Consider the following 17,171-nt stretch of genomic DNA (forward strand, 5'->3'; position numbering starts at 1 on the left):
TGTCACTAATTCATATTTATGTCATCATCGTCGGTAGTATGAGTACCGCTGGTTCCATTTTGTTCTTTAGGTGCATCCGTAGACTCCTTGAACTCGTCTTTGATTCCTCTGGACCCATTCGAGACCCCTTTGTCCTCGCCTTTTTCTCCATCTTGTCCTTTATCTTTTTCTCCATCCTGTGTCTTCTCTTTATCTCCATCCTGTGTCTTCTCTTTATCTCCATCCTGTTTCTTCACCTTTTCTACGTCAGTTTCCTCATTGTCAAAAGAATCTTCCAAATGAAGAGGCCTCCAAATTTCAACCAAGCTATCCTCTGCGCAACTAATTACCACATTATTCAAGGCTGGATGCCAATCTGCCTCGCAAAGCCTTCCTGTATGACCACCATGCATAAACACTAAACAAGGATCGGTGTACTCAGTATTCTTCTTCTCATACTCCTTCAAATCGAACTCTCCTTCTTGTATTCTATTCAAGTCCCAAACAAGTACTCTACGATCAACTGAAGTCGACAGAAGCAAGTTGTTGTTAAACTTCATGTTGAGAATAGGTCCAGCATGTCCGTAAAGTCGTCTAATTGGCTTCGAATAGTCTCGTAAGTCCCAACATTGAACGAAGTTATCTGTGGAACCCGTTGCAACCAATGAGGATATCGTGGGATGGAATTCGACCGCATTGATAGCTGCTCCTCCGTGAGCCTTCTCTACTTTGATGGCTAACTCTCCTTCCTTTGCTCTCAAATCATGAATTTGTAAGCTTCCATCGTCGCTGACAGAAGCAAACAACTCACTACACACACCATTCCACGATAGGTCATTGACGATACCAGTATGAGTGGAAAATGTCCTTGCCGGTTTTAAAACTTTGTCTGCAGGCCTTGAGGATAAATCCCACAACGCAATCTTTCCGTCCTCATTTCCAGATATAAGCCTGCCAGCAATGATCGGATTCCATTCAAGACCAAAACCTTCCTTAGTATGATACTTTAAAGTATGAATTGGAGCTTCAGAAGAATCCAAACTTTTGTAATCGTATACTAAAATGTCACCACAATTCGTCTGGGTAGCAATCAAGCCGGCGTTTTCGTCAATACGAGCTTTGTTGATCTCACCAGGATGTCTCCATTGCCTTAGTAAGTTGAGCCTGTTGCTAGAATCCTTGAGAGGTGTTAATTTCGACACAGCTAGGCTTTCATTAGTCGTTTTGGACAATGTTGGCGGTAAATCCACCGAGAAAAGCTTTAGATAGTTCTGTGCACCACCCGTTGTGCTAGTTCCAAGAAGAAACTTGGCCTTAAGCACCTCTTCAACGGCGTCCTTGGTAGTAGTGACGGCTTCAGTAGTCACATCGCTCAACCATTGAACAGTTAAACTGGGCCACTTACACGAATAGGTGTAGATGATGTCATAGAGCATTGGAGAAGTCTTTTTCCATATCTTAAACTCTTCATTGATAAGCTTTTCACTCATCTGATAACGTTCTGTGATGTCGAGAGCTGCTAGGTGTTAGTAAAGAAGATGATATAGACACAAACAAGTCCGGTGACACATACCTTTAGATTCCCGTGACAAACGTTTCGAGACGCCTATTGCGGAGACCATTTTGAATGATTGGAAGAGAAAAAGGTTGAAGCCAACAAAAGGAAAAACATATACAAAAAGAGAAGAGAGAAAAAAGATGGGGATTCGCACGTCGATCGACTTGGGACGGGATAAGAGGCCTCAGACTTGGTGTCCCTACTGGCTAGGATACTGGGTAATAGACACCACACCAGGACAAAAAGGACGGAGTTTCATATAGACCGGAGGTGACCTAGACTGAACGTGGACAAGGATATTTAATTTCTTGCTTAGTTGGTCAGTTACTTGATTAATTATTTGGTTACTCACATAATCGCCTGTTTACCTCTTTAATTGCTTGACTGCTAAAACCAACACTAGATAACGCATTATAGAAGCAGCATACAAGCATATCCAGTTGAATAGAAATTTACATTCCAATGATGCATGATTCTACCAACCACTCGTACCCGTATTCAGCTATATGTGCTCGTCCCAGATTGAATGACGCGTAAAAATTATGTTTTTTTTCACCAATACCTTCATTTACGCGTCGCTATTTCCGATCTTGCATAAAACCAATAGTGGGACAGTTTGTCCCGAAGCAGATAAGTACAAACAGCGCATAACAACACAACATTATATTGAATCGGATTTAAGAGGCGGAATGAATTGATTCGTTGTTGTTGGTTTGGCGCCTTCCGTTTCGTGCTCTTTACCGATAAAACTTTTCGCGTACTTAAATATATATATACATATTTTGAAATTGTATAAAGAGTAAGGAATTTCCTCGCATAGAAAGGGCAAAAACTTTAGTTGGATACCCCTTGTTACTGCTTTTCACACTTTTCAATTTTCACTGTTTTCACTGTTTTCACTATGACCGATTACTCTACCGAACCTGTTACAAAGGGAATATCAAAGCTCCATATAAAAGGGGAGGACGGAACTCCTCAAGAGGCCAAGGCCGAGATTTCTAAGTTGGCGGGACTATCTGTAGACTCCGACTATGTAAGAAACTATTCTAAGTTCGATGCCGTCGAAGGTACGCAGGACAAAAGATGGGCTGAACATGCCAAGTTCATTGCTCCTTTCAAAGAGCAACGTGATGAAATTCGTCGGTTGGAGAAAGACGAACCTTTGTTGAAGGAGAACAAACATAGATTTGTTATGTTTCCTATTCAATATGAGGATATCTGGCAGATGTATAAGAAGGCTGAGGCCTCCTTCTGGACTGCCGAAGAGATTGATTTGTCAAAGGATATGATCGATTGGAATAACAAGATGAATGCCAACGAGAGATACTTCATTTCTCGAGTGTTGGCTTTCTTTGCTGCCTCTGATGGTATCGTGGATGAGAATTTGATTCAAAACTTCACTCAAAACGTTCAGTTGCCAGAGGCCAGAGCCTTCTACGGCTTTCAGATTATGGTGGAGAACATCCACTCGGAAACCTACTCTCTTTTGTTGGAGACTTATGTGACTGACAAGAAGGAATCTGACTACCTTTTCAATGCTATCGAAACTATTCCCCCTATTAAAGAAAAAGCCTTATGGGCCCTTAGATGGATCAACAATAAGGATGCTTTATACGCTGAGAGATTGGTGGCATTCGCTGCCATTGAAGGCGTTTTCTTTTCAGGCTCTTTTGCCTCCATCTTCTGGTTGAAGAAGAAAGGTTTGATGCCTGGTCTCACTTTCTCCAACGAACTTATTTGCAGAGACGAAGGTTTACATACCGACTTTGCTTGTCTTTTATTTTCACATTTGAAGCATCCTCCAAGCACTAAGATCATCACCAGAATCATGACCGAGGCTGTCGATATTGAGAAGACCTTCTGGAGAGATGCATTGCCAGTTTCCCTTTTGGGAATGAATTGCGATATGATGTGCCAGTATGTCGAATTCTGTGCAGATAGATTGTTGATTGCTTTGGGAAGCGAGAAGATTTTCAACTCTCAGAACCCATTCGATTTCATGGAGAACATTTCCTTGGCTGGTAAGACCAACTTCTTCGAGAAGAGAGTTTCCGACTACCAGAAGGCAGGTGTTATGTCTAAGGAACTTAATGGAAATAACGATATCTCCTTTACTGATGATTTCTGATTATTGGGTATAGGTATATAACTCTCTAAGAGTAATAGAGGATTTGTCTAGTGACATTTAGGTAGCAGTTGAGGTAAGTAGGGTAGTCAGTCAGTGCTGAAGAACCACTCGTAGTATTCATCCGTGCACCACTGAAAATTTTTTTAATGCTCATTTATGCCAAACTTTTCCAGGCCTGTCCTTGTTCTCCTTCTTCTTTTGTTCAACCTTTACCTACGCCATGGACAATCAACAGTTTGTCACTCAGTTGGAGCAGACACTCTCTACAGTGTTATCTCCAGATAATAGTGCTATTAAATCAGCTACTCAGAAGCTCAAAAAGGAGTTTTACCCTAACATACAGGCCCTTCCTGCCTTGATCCATGTGTTGCAGAACTCAGACAACGACGGTATCAAGCAGCTTGCCGCCGTTGAGGCCAAGAAGCTCGTTACCAAACAATGGGAGCAGCAAGATGCTGCTTTGCAACAGGGAATCAGAGATTCTCTATTACAGTTCTCCTTTACATACCCTTCTAAGAACATTCGTCACTCTACTGCCAGAATCGTTGCTGCCATTGCCGATATCGACATTCCTAGCAAGCACTGGGACTCTTTATTACAGTCTCTAGTGACTGCGGCAACTGATTCTACCGTTCAGACTAGGGAGATGGCCACATTCATCATTTTCTGCGTCTTGGAGAACTTCCCTCTCGAATGGTTGGCTCATACTGACAGCTTCATCGAGTTGTTTGCCAACACTTTGCAGGATACTGCGTCGCCAGAGGTCCAAACCACCTCTGTATCCGTTTTGGAGGTCATTTCCTCCTATATTGAGGAGGAAGATGAGCTTATTGTTCGTTTAGCAGACAGTTTTCAGGCTCTTATGCCTAGAATGCTGACCGTGCTAAAACAGTGTGTTGCTGGTGATGATATGGACAAGACTAAAGATATGTTTAGCGCTTTCAACAGTTTTGTTCTACTTGATATGCGTCTTTTGGGCCAGCATTTCTTTGAAATCGTCCAATTTATGGTGCAAATCGTCTTGAATACCAGCGTAGATTCGGAAATCAGAGGCTTTGCATTGAAAACGTTGACTCAGTGTGTATCCTACCGTAAGTCCAAGCTAGCACAAGCCAAAATGGGTCCTCAATTGGTTCAATGTGCTCTTCGTGTCGCCTGTGAAGCCGACCAAGATGAAGTAGAATCATCCTTAGACTCTGAAGATGAAGAAAATGAAAACGAAGAAGACGATCCTTCTTCGTTGGCTCTTCGTCTTCTTAACACATTGGCCATCGATTTATCTCCATCTCAAGTTATTCAACCGGTTTTAGAAGCCGTGGGCTCAATGCTTTCCTCTTCGAATCCTTTTGAGCGCAGAGCTGCTCTTTTGGCTATAGGAGTTTCTACCGAAGGTGCTCCAGACTATGTTTCTGCTAGATTACCTAAGATTATCCAATTGGTTGTTTCAGGTTTGAATGATAGTTCCATCATCGTTCAAGCTGCTGCCCTTAGAACTCTTTCACAGCTTGGTGAAGATCTCAAGGATGCCGTGGCCGACTATCATGCTATGCTTCTGGGTCCTATCATTAACATCATTGACTCCACTGACAAAATCCTAGTGTACAAATATGCCACTTACGCATTGGATACATTGGTCGAATATATGTCGAACGATGACATTAAACAGTATCTTGAACCACTTATGAACAAGCTTTTCCAAATGCTTGATAGAGCCCAGTCGTCTTCATTGAAATCTGCCATTGTCTCTGCCGTCGGTTCCGTTGCTTACGCTTCTGGTGTCGCTTTTAAACCGTACTTTGAACCTTCCATCAAGTTTCTCGAGCGATTTATTGATAATATGGATAATACTGAAGGCATGACTGAACAAGACATTGAGTTGAGGGCTCAGACGTTCGAGAATATATCTTCTATGGCGAGAGCTGTTCGTTCTGACGCATTTGCTGCATATGCAGAGCCTCTCATCAACGCCGCCTATTCTGCCATTAATAACTCCAGTAGCGGCAGACTTCGTGAGGCCGGCTTTGCCTTTGTTTCGAACATGGCTAAAGTGTACGGCACTCAATTTGGTTCTTTCTTAGAGAAGATTATTCCAGAAATATATAAATGCTTGGAGCAGAATGAGATTGACTTAGATATCGACGACGACGAGGATATTGAAGAGGTTGATTTGGCCGAGAAGTTGAATATTCACACAGGTGTCACTGTGGAGAAGGAAGTGGCTTTAGTGGCTCTATCTGAACTAGCTACCTCTACAGGAGCTGCTTTTAGTCCCTACGTGGAGAAGACTGTACAGGTGTTACGGAACCAGATTGAGGAGTCCTACGCTATTAGAGAGGCAGCCCTATCTGCTCTTTGGAAGCTTGTCTATGCCACATACAAGGTTCACGGTGGTGATAACCCAACAGTTCAACAGCTCATTGATCAAGCCAGAAAGACCACGGCAGAACTTCTTCCAAACGAATACGACGTGTCCATGGTTCTTTCATGCCTCGACTGTCTTGTCGAGTACTCGAAGTTGATTGGAAAGCAAGCTGTGTTTGATGCCAACGATCAGGAATCTCTTCCATCGATTTGTGAACAATTGGCACTTCTCTTGAAAGGTGAACATTTGTGTCAGGCCCAGGACGAGGATGAAGATTTGCCCAGTGACGAAGTGGATGCCTCAGAGACTGATGCGGTCGTTTACGACTCTGCCTTGGAGGTGTTAGTGGGGCTTTCGCAAGCCTTCGGTGTGGAATTTGCCAAACTGTTTGCACCTTTCAAAGAGTTGGTCCTCGGTCAGTCCAATTCCAACGACAAGGCTAAGAGAATATCATGTCTCGGATGCCTTGCCGAGATCAGTAACAACATGGGCCCAACTAACCCTTACCAACAGGAGTTTCTCGAATTGTTTGTGCAGAAGTTGACGGGAGATTCCTCTACAGAGGTTCGTGGTAATGCTGCTTACGGTGTGGGCATAATTGTAGAAAACGCCAATTTTGACTCGTCGAGTGCCTTCCCAACGATCTTACAGGCGTTGTCGAAGCTTTTGAACAACGCAGACACCGAGTTCAAGAACGAGGACGGAGATGACGAGACCAAGGAGGTGATTAACAGAACATACGCCAATAGCTGCGGCTGCGTCTGTAGAATGGTACTCAAACATGAATCTGCCGTCCCTTTGAACGCAATCTTATCATCGTTGTTAGCCCACCTTCCATTACAGACGGCATTTGAAGAGAATAAGCCGATATTCGAGTTGATCATGAAACTTTATGGAGAAAACAACGAGCTCATCATGAACTCAACTTCGAAGGTGATCGAAATTTTTGAAGGGGTCTTCCAGAAGGAGGCAGATAAGGAGAAGTTGATCAACGAGTCGACGTTGGGAAGAGAAGAGAATGTTGATCGTCTTAATCAGTTTGATTCGGATGAAACCAAGCACAAAGTGGTTCAGCTGCTTAAGTTCTTGGACCAAAAGTATGCTGGTTCCGTTAGCTCGAAGCCAGTATTGAAGGCGGCCATCAATTGAGCTAAACTGAACTACTACTTCTTAAGATATCCTTACACTCAATAGATAGATAAAACTCTTAAAACTATAAACAAGACGATGACTGTAATTATTTCTCATTTCTCGTATCGGTTACAGTATTCAACAACAAGGCCTCATTATCCAAGTAAACCTTGTTAGGAGAGCGAGCTAAAGTCTCTGCGATATCCTTAGCGGTTTCCAATCTCTTCAACTCCACGTAATCGCGCGACTTCTTGATAGCATCTCCAATCAATTCGGCAGATCTGGCCTCACCCTGAGCTCTAACCACCAGAGATTGCTTTTCTTGGATAGCCTTGTCCACCACAAAGGCTGCTCTTTGGGCATCTTGCTGGGCAATCTGCTTTGCCTCCACCGCAGTGGAAAACTCTGGAGAAAAAGTCATGGCAGTAAGAGACACATCATCCAAGAGAACACTGAAATGGCCAGCTCTTCTCAGTAAATTTTCTCTCACCAACCGGGAAACTTTCTCACGCTGCGTGATCAACTGAGCGGCATTAAACTGAGCCACAACAGCCTTCAACACCTCATTGACCACCGAAGGAAGAACTCTTTCGTCGTAATCCTTTCCCAAAGTTCTGTGAATTGTTGGTAGAGCAGAAATTTCTGGTCTAGACAAAACTCTACAGGAAATGTTGACCATCTGCAAGTCCTTAGTACCAGTTAAAGACGAGACCGTTCTAGGTCTGGCCCTTATATCATAAATATAAGGGAACTGCACGAATGGAATACGAATATGTGTACCTTCACCAATCACGTTCGGCAAAATACCACGAAACCGATCATAAATAACAGCTCTTTCACCTCCATTCACATTATATAAAGAGCTCTGGAGTGCCACAAAACCTAATCCAAGAAAGATGAGACCTCCAACACCAGCAAATAATCCCCGAGGACTAGCTCCTCCCTTAGGACCACTACCATTAGGAGTCATCTGTTGTGCACGTTTTTGCATATCACGTGCAAATCGTTCCCAGTTTGGATTATTCATTGGATGAGAAAGATGTAGAGGAAGAACGATGAGTGGAGTGTGCTGGCTTGAAGAAGAATCAAGGCAACGTTGAGTTCACAAGAGAAGTTTTTTTTTACTTTGCCTATGAGGGCGCAATATTACATCCGTGCACCATAAATGACCCCACAGTTTAAGAAGTGTCTCGTCGCATTGTGATGGATGGCTACTAGTATCTTCTGTTCTTAGTATCCAGTAAACAATATGTCAGACGATACCTCTGAAATCCATCGTGCCGTCATTGAGGGCAAAATGATGACGCTCAAAGCACTTTTGGCCGAGGACCCTAAACTAGCCTTACTTAAGGATCAGGACTCTCGAACTCCCTTACATTGGGCCTGCTCATTCCAAAGAACGGACATGGTGACGGTTCTTTTGAATCCTACAGCAGTTGTTAAAGAAGGAATTGTTGGCTCCTCAGGCAACAGAAAGTCAGAAATAATACAACCGGTTCCATTCACCATCGACATTGATGATATGGTTGACCAGAGTGGCTGGACACCTCTACACATAGCCGCCTCTGTGGGGAACTTGGAGATCCTGAAGATGCTATTGACCCATCAGCCGACTCCGAATGTGGATCAACAGACCTCTACAGGCCAAACTTGTCTCCATTTCGCCGTTTCTAAAAGCAACTATGAGGTAACAGATTACCTAGTCAAGACTTGTAAGGCAAGTGCTCGAATCAAGGATAGTAAGGGTCAGTATGCCTTACATAGAGCCGCTGCTGTTGGTTCCTTACGAATGTGCCAGATCCTCATCGAAGTAGGTAAATCACCGCTAAATGCCTCTGACATCTATGGATATACACCTTTGCACCATGCATTAGCTGAAGGACATGGAGACGTAGCCGTTTATTTGGTTAAGAATGGCGCTGATCCGTTGGTTCAAGACAGAGATGGTAAGACTGCATATCAGGATGCATTGAATGATAAAGTGAGACGGTTCTTCAAAATAAGTATGGCAAAGGAAGGTGTTGATCAACTATAAATCCGATTAATACATCACGTGACTAAATTGCACGAGTTATATAACTTAGACAAAAAATATTTAGTTTAATTTTCCAAGTAGTAATCCAATTTCTATAAATTGAATACACTACAAAGAGAGGCACGTAATGGATTCAGAGAAGATTGAAACCAACGAACAGCAAACAGATAAGAAAAAAATGAGTGGAAATCCAACTTCGGAGGATTCGTCTACATTCTTTGAACCAGTAGGACAGGCAGCTGAAAAGGTGAGTGAAGAGGTGAAAAATACGGGATCATCGGATGTTGAAGGCAACCCAGTTCAGGAAGTTGAGTCTCTATGTATGAAATGTGGCAAACAGGGAGTGACGCGACTACTTCTTACATCGATTCCATATTTTAAAGAGACGATCATCATGTCATTTGAATGCCCTCACTGTGGCTACAAGAATAACGAGATTCAGGCGGCTTCTCAGATTCAAGAAAAGGGAACCAAATACGTTGTTAAAATTGAGAATAAGGATGATTTTAATCGTCAGGTTATCAAATCTGACTCATGCACTTGTAAATTTGTCGAGTTAGACGTGGAAATACCCGCTAAAACTGGTCAGTTCACCACCGTGGAAGGATCACTCAGCGAGATGGTGTCAGATTTAGAGATGGATCAATCTCGGAGAAAGACCGAACATCCAGATGTCTATAAAAATATTGAGACCTTTGTGAATAAGGTGAAATCGACCCTTGATTGTGGACCAGGTACTCTTCCAATTACATTGGTGACAGATGATCCAACTGGCAACTCATGGGTTGAATATAGGCCGGGAGAGGCCCAGCATAAGTGGTCATGTACTCATTATATTCGTACTAAGGAGCAGGACGACCAATTAGGAATTGCCCAGGCAACTACTGCGGCAGCTAAAATACAAGAATCCGATGCTACTGCTTCTGATGATCAAGGTGTCAAAACTACAGGATCGTTTGGAGATAATCCCGAAGATGAAATACAGGTATTCACAGCTTCGTGCTCGTCATGCGGTGCTCCATGTGAGACTCATATGAAGATGGTTAATATTCCACACTTCAAAGATGTCATTCTTATGTCTACAGTGTGTGCTAAGTGTGGTTATAAGTCAAACGATGTCAAAACAGGGGGCGAAATCCCTACGAAAGGTAAGAGAATTACACTAAAATGTACAGATCCAGAGGATTTGGCCAGGGATATCTTGAAGAGCGAGACTTGTACCTTGAAAATACCTGAATTGGGACTTGATGTCACACCTGGTACTCTAGGAGGCCGATTCACTACGGTCGAAGGTATATTAAGTGAAGTTAAAGATGGATTATTCAGCAATGCGTTTACACAAACTTCCGATTCTATGGATGATGCCACCAAGAAGAAATGGAAAGAATTCTTTGATAAAATGGATCTCGCCTTGGCCGGCAAAGAACAGTTCACCGTTATGATGGAGGATCCTTTGGCCTCTTCATACATCCAGAATGTTTACGCACCGGACCCAGATCCTAACATGACCTCTGAAGAATACGAAAGATCTGAGCAGGAAAATGAGGATTTGGGTATTGCTGATATGAAAGTTTAAGCAATAATATGAACTGCGATCGTTAATATACATTATATAAAAGAATTTCTCCTTTTTTCATGTGTCCCTGAACGGATCCTCGTCATCTGAAACTCCGAAATCACTTGCGGTCCAAGGATCAAAGCCAGCAGTATTATACTGCTGAGAACTCATCAATGTACGGGACTTAAATCTAAGCCTAGTCACTGCCAACTCCACTGCTGCATGTATACTCATGTTTCGAAGGATCCTGTTGATCCGTTTCATTAAAATGGTTCGCTTGATGAAATCTTCCAACGTCAAACAAGTGCTATCTTCGAAACGAGAATAGTAGCCGACTTCAGAGATCACATCTGTAAACTTAAGCATGGGTCCTTGCTCTGTTTGGACAGCCTTTAACTGTGTCTCAACTACAAGGTAATTGTATCTGTCTCTTCTTCCTGCAGATTTCTCAAAATCTATATGCGCAAAGACTTTGTTCAACCTACCAAAGTCGAGTCGAAGATCGTATGGATTGGCAGAATTCTGAGTGATCCACTGAGGAGCAATTTCTGGCACTCTATATGGCTTCTGGTACACGTGATAAGACAAAACGCCGTCCAAAGAGCTGAGAAATGACTGAAATTGGTCTGGCCTTATATATCCAGAACCATAGACATCGTATTTGTTCCATGCACGCTTGAACTTTCTCAACTCCTCCCTGGTAATGGCAGCATGAGGTCCTGAACCATGATAAACGTAACTGAAGTTGTTGATCACGACAGAAATCATAATGTTCATGAAGATGTACATGGACAAAATGTTCCACACGATAAACAATACAAAAGCTAAACCCTCTTCACCACAATCTGTGTTGTAGATATGCCCACCGTAACAGGACGGAGCTATCACAGCAAAGTCGTACATAATATAGTTCCAACCCTCACCAAAACTGCATCTAAAGAGCATGATAAGGGCCCTAGGTACCGTTCTGGCATTAAGATTACCGGTTGTATTAGGACCTGTTCTGGTCAAACCGAATATCTGGTTCAAAGCCATTGCGAACACAATAAATAGAACGAACCATGTGTAGATGATGGCAAACAGCGATGGTAAACTAGCCGAGGCGAATCGCAATAGTTGGTTCAAAGTATCAACCTTAGGAATGATGAAAAGAATAACTGCAACCAAGAATAATTTGTCAAAATTATTGTACACTGTGGTCTTGGGAATGAAAAACAAGACAAATGTCATGACGAACGCTCCTGATGAAACGAAAAGCCGAAAAGCATTCCACTTGTTTGAGAAGAACAACTTTGGACCGTAAGCATAGAGGGAAAGAAAATTATAGATAAGCAATCCAGAAGTAGAAATCATGAAAATCGCATAACGAACATCGTTTCCAGCCGTTGACATTGGATATGCTTCAGAAAGAAGTCCACCAAGATGAATGAACAAAAGACCCTTCACATACCTTGAAATGTGACGGTTCTTACTCACAAAAGCGTCGTATAACCTCTTTCTAAATGGACTCATATGAGAGCTGTCAATTCTTTTCGAAGGCTTCACCTGACCTAGAATTTTCTTCACCTCATACCAAGCTAGCTGTTGCTCAGACAGATAGGCGACACCTGTCTGCATCGAATAGTTGTTGATGATCAAAGAAACAAAAACATTTAAGATTAACACGATCGAAAAGAAATTGAAAAGTACAATGAAGATCGCATTACCAGGAGAGGCAAAAGTATTAGGAGACGTTTCAAAACCAGTGATGTTCATGAGGTTAAGTAACAAATCCACCCATCCTTCTAAGGAAATGATCTGAAACATTGTGAAAAGAGCATGTCGGAAGGTATTGAACTCAAGATATGGGTAAGTGAATGCATTGGGACTTAAAACATCCCATTTGAATACCTCATTGGCAAATTCTAATGCACACTCAGCTCTGCTGCTGTCTCCATCAGAACAGGAACCCAATTTCCCTCTGAAAAGATTAAGACCCCAAAGGGCGAAGGGAATCAAAAGCGAAAGAGCAATAATAGCAGCAGTAAAGATCCTTCTAGCACCAGAAATTACGGCAAACTGAAATGCTTCCCGAGATCCCTTTGTGATAGTCAAAAGACGGAAACCTCTCAGAGCTCTGATGGCACCGACGATAGTTAAAACAGTATACTCATTGAACAGAACAGCAAAAACCGCAAACCAGAAAGAGATAAGAACAACGAAATCGATCACGTTCCATGAAGAACCAAGATAGGCGCACGGACCAAAAGCAAAACCGTCTGCCACAACCTTGATGATAAATTCGACGGTAAAAAGAATTGAAAAGAACAAGTCCAAATACAAAGTCCAGTTCCACTCATTGGAATAGAAGCCCATACGCCTCTTGTATAGGGGAGTGGTATAGCAGGCCACTACAATGACAGCAATGGAAGCAATGAACATAATCACTGAGAATGTATCTCGTAAAAAGGGAATAGGCTGAACACCTACAGTACGGACACCTCTTCCAGGTGCCACCAACTTTTGACAAGATATTCGAAAACTGTTGTTACCAGGAAACAAGGCCAATGACCGATCGACGGTTCCAACACCCGCATTATTTCGCTTCTCTTTAATCCTAGCCACCCACCTCTTTAGTAGCAAAACAAACCGACCATATACTCTGCCAAGGGCTCTCATTACCCGACTATAAAGTGGAATAAATCGAAACAAATCCGAAATCCATGCACCAAAAAGATAAACCAAAGAAGGTTCTTTGTGTACGGGCTCTTGTTCTGAACTGTAGTTTTCCATCAACATCTTCATTTTCTCAATCAAAACAGTTCTAGTAGCCTCAGCACCTTGCGAGTTGTTGATTCTCCGTCTAAAAGAGTCAAATAGAGCTGTTTCCTTGTGCAAGGTAGCCTTCTTCAACTTCCTGTAAAACTGCTCAATCTGCTGACGCTTCTTTTCAGATTCTGGAAGTCCGATATTCTCCGTTATAATGGCAATGAAAATGTTGAGCAACACAGTATTTGAGAATATGAACCAAGAAATCAAACAGACAGAACAGAAGAACCTAGTGAATCCATTCGCAGCAGATTGTTGAGCATAGTAAAGTATCTCTGTCCAATTTTCAGTGGAAGTGATAGTATAAAGCGACAACATGACATTAGGCAAGTTTAGCATGATGAGCTGGTTCGACACAAGAAACTTTTCAGGAGAGATTACATTTTCAAACATCCTTGCCATAATGATACCTATGAGGTAGATAGAAAGCACGAAGAAGAGACACAGATGCAAGAAAGGTTTAATTCTGGTAAACACAGATTGCCATGCTTCTTTCAAGAAACCAAACGAAATCACAACCCTATAGAATCTGGCGATTTGAAATACACTAAGCCAACCATACAGTGCACCCAATCGCTTGTAGATAGGAGGAGCAATGATAACTGAAGTGATCACAGCAAGAATGAGATCGATCCAGTTAGCTATTGAATAGAAAAAGACTCTGCAGTGACCACCTGGCACGAAACACAAAAATCGAATCAAGATTTCACCGGCCAAGATCATCGTGGTAACAAACTGTGCCCTATAGTACTTGTTGAAAGCAATCATAGCGTCATCCGATGTCTTGGTACACTCAAAAATGAAGCTTACCATGATAATGACGACAAACACACTGCTAAAGTTGAAGAGTTTGGTGATATTCTTTGAATGGGAAACAAAGTCGGCATATCTAATGTGCCACATCTTCAATTTTATCTCAAATTTTGACCCTTTTCCCTGACTTCTATTTTCCATGACCTCCAAATGTACTCTGTAGGAGTTGATGATCACAGCAATGACTAAATTAAGCAACCAGACAGTTAGGAAAAAAATGGAGAAAATGAAGAACATTGAAGCTGCAATCGTTTCGCTATCCATGGTATAATACATGATATCGGTGAAAGTGTTGGCACTCATGATAACAAATACAAGCTCGAGCGAATGAAAGATATTATCGAAGGAAACCGTGTTTCCATAAGGATTCTCGCTCAAAATACACTTCGAATAAATGGGGCATCTAAATCCCTTTATCTGAGAGGAAGATGAACCATCCGCCTCCAACCAGGGCATAGCGTGCTTTGTAGTTGGGTCTAAATAAGAGCCACAAAACTGTAATTTTTGTAAGTAAGTTTCAGCGGGATTGGAAGGATTCTCCCATACACAATGCCTTCTTAAAGAAGTCTTGAAAGACTGAACACCAATGACAGCAAAAAGAATCCAAAAGCAAACTAGGAAAAGCGTCACCTCTTTGCATTGAGCACCGGCGGCTCGAATACCCTTAAGGCACATACGCGTACCGTGGGTGATATTGAAAAGTCGCAATATCTTGAGGCACATGAGCGAGCGAAACACAGTGCATCTGTATTTTATGTCTACTTCAGACATTGAAAGAGCGAAAGAGATCCAGAAAGAGACTATAGAAATAAAGTCAATTTTATTCCAATCTGCACGAAGATAAGCACGAGGAGCCATAAGGACGGCTGTATTTCGATGGGCTTCGGTCTGCTTGGGGACGGGGTTATGAGTCTCCGTCCCCTCATCCAAGAATGGATTAGCCTCATCTGTAGATTGGCGTCTTCGCATGCGTTTGAACTTCGTTGTCAATTTCTCGTAGTACCTTCTAATCAAGCCTTTCTCTCTTTCGATTCGCAAAGCTTTAAACATCTGAGAATCATCATGAAATCCATACGAAATGATCTTGATGACCATCTCAGCAGTATACACGATGTAGAAAATAAACAAAATCCAGTCCACCCACATGTACCTTTTGTTAATCATATATTGTCGATCTACAGTCCATTCCTGATATGTAAGAAGAACTGTCTCGGCAATGAGAAGTGTAGTAATAGATTGATTCAGCCTGGAACCAGTAGCAAGTTCGTAGCAGCGCTTTCTAATGGGACTATTATAGAGGAAGAATTGGAGCGACCTACCATAGAGAGGAGGAGATCGAAGTGCCGGAGTTTCTGGCTCCTCATCCTCCTTTGTAGAGCTTACAAAGGATTGTTGACCGTATTGATCATTGAATGGATTGAGAATATCGATGATACTGGAAGGAGCTTCATCATGACCGTATGAAGAGTTGGAAGCCGTCGCAGAAAGTGATCCAGAGGGATCTGAGTGACCTGTTAGATTTTGGAGATGGCCTCCATTCTCATAATCATGATGGAGATCATTCTCGTTGTGGTCGTCTTCATTATCGGCCTCTTCAGCCTCGTCATCGGCTGCATCATCTTCTCCTGCATTCACTTTGTTTGAAAATTGTTTAAAAGCATTGCCAATTGCCTTCGCAGGAACATGCAGAGACGATTCTGCATCATCATGACTGCCACTCATATTGTCCATCGGTATAACTTCATAGCTACTGCTTAGCGCCTCCAAATCTGTTCCTATCACAGAAGAACTGGCCCCCACAGATTCGTTCGCTGTTAAATTCACAGCAGAAGTTGACTGTAAAGGCGATGGGGCAAGAGGAGGTTTTCTACGTCTTTGACGTAGCGTGGACTTCTGGGAAGGCATCCACACACCCTCATGAGTCTGGTTATCACTGCCTAGGGCCAAATCAAGGCAATCGCTAAGCTCATTTTCGATATTAACATCTTCTTCATCATCTCCAGAAAGAAATGTAACTTCTTGAGAACCTAACGAAGACGGAGATGGCAACATTTGATCATCTTCGACAGACTCTGGTCGGGTATTTGTGGATTTGGCACGGCCCAACCTTTCTAGAATACTCTTGGAAGGTGCCAATGAACCATCACCATTATGACGAGATATGATATCACGTGGAACTGGTATCGTGGGTGAGAAGGGGGCGGAAAACGTCGAGCTCCAATTAGAGGTATCTAACTGAAGTAGAGGTTCGGCATCTGAAGAGTGACGCGGCTTTTTCCGAACAAATGTATCTTTGTGCTGTTTAGAAGTACCTTGTCGAGGCGGCTGCCGAGATGGCGGCTGCAGAAGCGGATTTCGAGAAAGGTGCCGAGACCGGTGCAGAGGCTGATGCTCATCGGAGTCAGATTCGCTATCACTGTAAGAAAACTGAATCGTAGGTACAGCGAAGGGATTGGAACCGGAATGGGGTGAAGAAGAACCGGACCTGCGGCCGTCTCCATCTCCATGGCGATATTCTTTGATTGGAGGATCCATGTAGTGTGTATAGGATCCAGCTAATGAGTAAAATAGATACAGAAGTATAAGGAATCTTTAATCCGTACGGAATTTTTGATTGTAAGCGATCTGCAAACTTTTAAGTGGAGTCTCCGTTGGAGCCCGGTGGCCGTTGGAGCCGGTGGCCGTTGGAGCCGGTGGCCGTTGGAGCACAATCGCCAGGGAACACGATACTGCCCTACACATATTTAATAAAGAAATTGATTGCACTAAACACTCTGCATGGTAGTAAATAAACGAAAT

The 17,171-nt window shown here is 42.7% G+C and overlaps 7 protein-coding genes across 7 annotated transcripts; 4 read left to right on the forward strand and 3 right to left on the reverse strand.

Moving 5' to 3' along the window:
- Positions 1-5: 5 nt before the first annotated feature.
- FOA43_001067 (uncharacterized protein) lies at positions 6-1,601 on the reverse strand (the record flags this gene model as incomplete). The annotated part of the gene is made up of 2 exons (XM_038921390.1): positions 6-1,495; positions 1,553-1,601. 2 exons carry the CDS (start codon positions 1,599-1,601, stop codon positions 6-8), a joined length of 1,539 nt encoding a protein of 512 aa, XP_038777318.1.
- An 837-nt stretch (positions 1,602-2,438) lies between these two features.
- RNR2 (Ribonucleotide-diphosphate reductase (RNR), small subunit) lies at positions 2,439-3,665 on the forward strand (the record flags this gene model as incomplete). Its single annotated transcript, XM_038921391.1, has 1 exon — positions 2,439-3,665. One exon carries the CDS (start codon positions 2,439-2,441, stop codon positions 3,663-3,665), a length of 1,227 nt encoding a protein of 408 aa, XP_038777319.1.
- A 220-nt stretch (positions 3,666-3,885) lies between these two features.
- Positions 3,886-7,176, forward strand: FOA43_001069 (uncharacterized protein; the record flags this gene model as incomplete). The annotated part of the gene is made up of 1 exon (XM_038921392.1): positions 3,886-7,176. The coding sequence occupies one exon, from the start codon at positions 3,886-3,888 to the stop codon at positions 7,174-7,176; it is 3,291 nt and encodes a 1,096-aa protein (XP_038777320.1).
- Positions 7,177-7,264: 88 nt separating this feature from the next.
- On the reverse strand, positions 7,265-8,185 carry PHB2 (Prohibitin-2, subunit of the prohibitin complex (Phb1p-Phb2p); the record flags this gene model as incomplete). Its single annotated transcript, XM_038921393.1, has 1 exon — positions 7,265-8,185. The coding sequence occupies one exon, from the start codon at positions 8,183-8,185 to the stop codon at positions 7,265-7,267; it is 921 nt and encodes a 306-aa protein (XP_038777321.1).
- A 222-nt stretch (positions 8,186-8,407) lies between these two features.
- On the forward strand, positions 8,408-9,193 carry FOA43_001071 (uncharacterized protein; the record flags this gene model as incomplete). Its single annotated transcript, XM_038921394.1, has 1 exon — positions 8,408-9,193. One exon carries the CDS (start codon positions 8,408-8,410, stop codon positions 9,191-9,193), a length of 786 nt encoding a protein of 261 aa, XP_038777322.1.
- A 178-nt stretch (positions 9,194-9,371) lies between these two features.
- ZPR1 (nucleolar zinc-finger protein) lies at positions 9,372-10,769 on the forward strand (the record flags this gene model as incomplete). The annotated part of the gene is made up of 1 exon (XM_038921395.1): positions 9,372-10,769. The coding sequence occupies one exon, from the start codon at positions 9,372-9,374 to the stop codon at positions 10,767-10,769; it is 1,398 nt and encodes a 465-aa protein (XP_038777323.1).
- Positions 10,770-10,826: 57 nt separating this feature from the next.
- Positions 10,827-17,152, reverse strand: FOA43_001073 (uncharacterized protein; the record flags this gene model as incomplete). The annotated part of the gene is made up of 2 exons (XM_038921396.1): positions 10,827-16,927; positions 17,146-17,152. 2 exons carry the CDS (start codon positions 17,150-17,152, stop codon positions 10,827-10,829), a joined length of 6,108 nt encoding a protein of 2,035 aa, XP_038777324.1.
- Between the last annotated feature and the right edge of the window lie 19 nt (positions 17,153-17,171).

This window comes from Brettanomyces nanus, chromosome 1, assembly GCF_011074865.1.
Source record: "Brettanomyces nanus chromosome 1, complete sequence".
In the NCBI taxonomy this organism is placed as follows: domain Eukaryota; kingdom Fungi; phylum Ascomycota; class Pichiomycetes; order Pichiales; family Pichiaceae; genus Brettanomyces; species Brettanomyces nanus.